The 4,246-nt window shown below is 39.7% G+C and overlaps 1 protein-coding gene across 1 annotated transcript; it reads right to left on the bottom strand.

Annotated features, from left to right (window-relative positions):
• Nucleotides 1–830: 830 nt before the first annotated feature.
• On the bottom strand, nucleotides 831–3,199 carry LOC148405512 (immunoglobulin lambda-1 light chain-like). The gene is made up of 4 exons (XM_088406106.1): nucleotides 2,997–3,199; nucleotides 2,604–2,926; nucleotides 1,917–1,953; nucleotides 831–1,224 (listed from the first exon to the last, which is right to left on the bottom strand). The coding sequence occupies exons 1-4, from the start codon at nucleotides 3,034–3,036 to the stop codon at nucleotides 905–907; spliced, it is 720 nt and encodes a 239-aa protein (XP_088262232.1). The 5' UTR covers nucleotides 3,037–3,199; the 3' UTR covers nucleotides 831–904.
• Between the last annotated feature and the right edge of the window lie 1,047 nt (nucleotides 3,200–4,246).

The following is a 4,246-nucleotide window of genomic DNA, read 5'->3' as shown; positions in this document are numbered from 1 at the left end:
TATTTGTTTTTGCAGTTTGTTCAAATAAATGTTCAGTTGCCTCTTGCAATATATATTCATTTAAATGTTCTCATTCAATCCTTATTTAAATGCTTATTTTATTAAATTTTTACTTCTCTTTTTCTTTCATAACATACGAAACTGCTATATCTTACATTTTCTGATTTTATTTTTCATAAATTTCAGTATGGTATATAACAAATATTTCAATGTATATAAAAAAATATAAACATGCCATTTGCAATTCCAGATGAACCCGCAAGAGGGCAGCAGGTCTAAATTGCCACGACTATAAACTTCAACGATCTTTTCCTGTGACGTTTATATCGCTGTCAAAAAGACGTATCGCCATCAGTACGAGTAGGACTCACGCGAGACACATTTTCAGACTCATTTTCAGTTTTTGCATAAATCTCTCCTTTCGCGAAACTCTTCTTTGGATTGGTGGATCTAAGACTTTGGAGTTGAGTTGAATATGCAAATTTAGATTACGTCACGCCAAGGTACCAGGCAAAGTGAGTCCGTCTGCGAGTTTTATGGGTCCGCCCCCTGGTGGCGTCACTTCCGTTAATTAGCGTCAACGTGGTAGCACATTTTGTTTGTTGTTTGTATTTTATTTCAGTTTTTAATTTGCCTCCATGTCCGTCTCTTTTTTTTGCCGCCTTTTACTTTTAATGTGTGTTAAGGGCCGTTTAGTGTGTGTTTTTTGCTTCTATTTCATTTTGTGGTTGCATCTTTTTTGGTTGCGTTTTTTTTAATGTTTGCATTTGTTTATTTGACTCATTTCTGTGTTCATAGCCTTCTCCCAAAAAAAAACCTTTGCTGGCAATTTTTATTGAAGAATTCTGATACATTCTAACAAGAACAAAATAGATATATCGTGGTTAAGGCCTGTTCTGCCCATCTAAGTCGCACACTTGGACTTGTTGATGGTGTTTTGAGCAGACCTAGAGCCCAAGGACACTTTACAAGTGTACGAGGCGTCTGCGTTCCACTCGGACGTTTCCACGCTCAGATAGCTGCTGATTTTGTAGGTGCCGTCTCCCAGTCGCACGGAAGGAGCGGTGGACACCCCGCCGCTGACCGGAAGGCCGCCAGCCATCCAGGTGACATCTGCAAACGGGGACGATTGAGTGGCTACGCAGACCAAGGTGGCCTCTTCGGACTGGAGTTGGACGCCGGTCGGCGGGAAGACGGTCACCACAGGAAGAGCCAGGTCAGAGTCTAGAGAGATGACGTGTTAGCGACCTGCAAGTACTAAAATACACAATTTTGTACCATAATGCAAATACACCCAAGCCCCCGACCCACAGTTTGAGAACCCGAGCTTAAACCAACAAAAGACTGGCATCAATTAAAGCGGTTTCCATTGACAATATCTCAACGTGACGTTCGCTGACCAAATCATGCTGAGAAAAATTTCTGATCCAATTTTTTGATATAAAAATTTCACAGAATACATTTAATGCGAGTATACGTAGCTAGAAAATGATGTTATTGTGTTTGGAAAAAAAAATCCATGGTAAAGAAGAAAAATTAAAGAAATGAAACATGAAAAAAAATTATGACTATACAATATATGGGCATATAAGTAATCAGTGTTGGTATGCATAGCAAATGCAAATCCGTCTGCACAAAAAAAAACATGTCACATACACATGAGTAATTAATGGATCATGCTTAGCAAACACAGACAGAAAATTAGCATTCATGTAGCCATACAATCGTTAGCTTATCACACTAATAACATAAACCATTTTAACGGGCTGCCTAATATAAACACAAATGAAAAATTTTTTTAAAAATAAATGAAAAATTACAAACATCATTTCTAGCTGAGAGAAAAAAAAAAACTTTAAAAAACGGGACATTCCTGTTAAAATGTCGCCCACAAGTGTTGAATTCAAAGTACTTACTTGTCACAAGCAGCTTGGTGCCACCTCCGAATACCACAGTGATTTTGTTTGTGCTCGCGGCCGTACAAAAACGTACAAGACTCAAGAAGATTCGTCAGCATACATTGTGGGCCCTTTCCTGACATTCGCTTTAAATCCCAAACACGGATGGATTTGAAAATTCAGTCCTCATTGATTATGGTGGTGAAAGTCCAGGACAGTGTGAGCATCGTGAAGGTCACCCTTGGAGAAACAACACGGCCAATTAGAAGCATCAAAGCACAGAATCTGAATCTCAACTGAAATTGGATCTGGAAGGAACAAACACTTTTTGAAAAGAATTTTCAGTTAACGTCCATTAGGAAGTCTACAAATATAATTGCAAAACGGCTGTGGTCTGATGAGTCCACATGTCAAAAACACTTTGGGAAATCATGGACTTTTTTTTGTTTGTATTGTATGTTTCTTGGACTGTTCAAGCTCCTTGGGGCAAAATGTCATACTTTGTACTTTGTGCCGGTGTTATTATAATAATAAAGTATATCTATCCATCTATCGAGGACGGGGATGCAAAATCGACAGCTCCAGTCCAGGTCAAAGCATCCAAAAATACACACCTTGTTTGTAGGGTCGGACGCAGAGTGCTTCGAGTGGACACAAAGCAGAAGAAAGAAGTTTCTGTCACTGTGTAAATCACTGTGATACCACTTCACTAGCAGAGGCGTCCCACGTGCTGCAATAATACTCAGCAGAATCTCCTGCCTGTGCCTGTTTGATGATTAACTGATAATCTACACTGGAGGACGTTTTTGCGTCAAAACGACTGGAGGAGAATCCTGCTCCAAAGCTAGGTGAAGAGTGCGTACGGTAATAATATAGAATAAACTGAGGAGCGTCTCCGGGGATCTGTTTATAAAAACTGACGCGAAAGCTATCATCCCTTTGAATGTTGCAGTTGAGAACAACCTGATGTCCTACTGGAGCTGTCAGGACCGCCGGCGTCTGCGTCACCACCTTGGCCGCATCGCCATCTGCCAACAGACAAAAAAACAACTGTCACCTGAGTCCAACATTCGGAGGAGAATTAGCAGAGAGTCTCACAAGTCAGAGCGCCCGTGAGAAGGAAGATCAACCCCAGCATGGTGTCAGCATGGCGCTGGATCCATGGAGCCAGAAGCTTTTAAAGGAGCCGCGGAGGAAGTACGAGGGTGGTGAAGGGGCGGGTTGGTCGTCACACGTCACTGATTATTGCGCCGTCGTTTCATTATATCCGTCCCTTGTCTTCCATTTGTCCTTTGGAATCCCAAGGCGTTTCTAGACCTTATCTTGCCACCTTGAGGATTGAATCAACAACAACAACAAAAATGGTGGCCACATTTAACTCATTGAATCCCAAAGACGTATTTTTACGTTTTTTTTTTTTTTTTTTAAAGAGTCTGGACAGGGTTTAAAAACGGCTGGTATTGATTGAATTCAATGCAAAAATAATCAATTACATGCTAGGTAATAGACTACTTTTGGTAATTAACCCAATCCCATTTGTTTTTAAAGAACCTACAAATTAAATCACAGGTACTTAGTACTTGTATGTGTACTATATTTTAATACATGATATCAGACACTCCGAATGACTATTATTATGACATTTGCGAGAAGTGAAACTTGACCGCTTTATTTGCATAAAGTTAGCGAGAAAAAAAATGGCTGCAGGTGCATCCTGGCATGCCAATGAGTCCACGCTTCGTTAGCAGAGCACGAAGACTGGCTTTCACTTGCATTTCTCTGACTCATATCGTCTCTTTCATGTCCCTGAAAGCCAAATCAAACTTTGTTCATTTTTCACATCTCAAAATTAACTTAAAAAAAGTAATCAAAGAAACATTTAATTCGTTATTATGTATTCAAACATGTCATTATTTACACTTTTAATGAATGAAATGTGTAATGAATGAAGTATGTATTTAATTAATGAGCTTTTCAATTAACTAATGACTCATTTATTTGATTAACTTATTTGTATAATTAATTAAACGTTAATTTAATTAATGACACTTTTATTCAATATTTACCTACATTTTACCTCCATAGGTATCTTTGTTGACCAGCGTAGAGCACATGCCTAATGCAGTTTTCACCTTAAGCCACAAGAGGGAGCCACCAGATACCTCCGCCCCCGTGAAAAGGTTCCAAAAGACCCATTTGTGGATTTATTACCCCCCCCCCCCCCATACACACACGCTTTTGTACAAAGTGATATTTTGCGATTTACGGCCCGGCCTGGTCCTACTCACCGCGAATAGAAGGGGAAGTAGACTAATTTGCCACCTCTATCATCAATTACAACCGCAAAC

Source organism: Hippichthys cyanospilos, chromosome 22 (assembly GCF_059441005.1).
Source record: "Hippichthys cyanospilos isolate Australia breed blue-spotted pipefish chromosome 22, RoL_Hcya_1.0, whole genome shotgun sequence".
Lineage (NCBI taxonomy): Eukaryota > Metazoa > Chordata > Actinopteri > Syngnathiformes > Syngnathidae > Hippichthys > Hippichthys cyanospilos.
The sequence above is the reverse complement of the archived record's forward strand: the minus strand, read 5'-3'. Positions and strand labels throughout refer to the sequence as shown.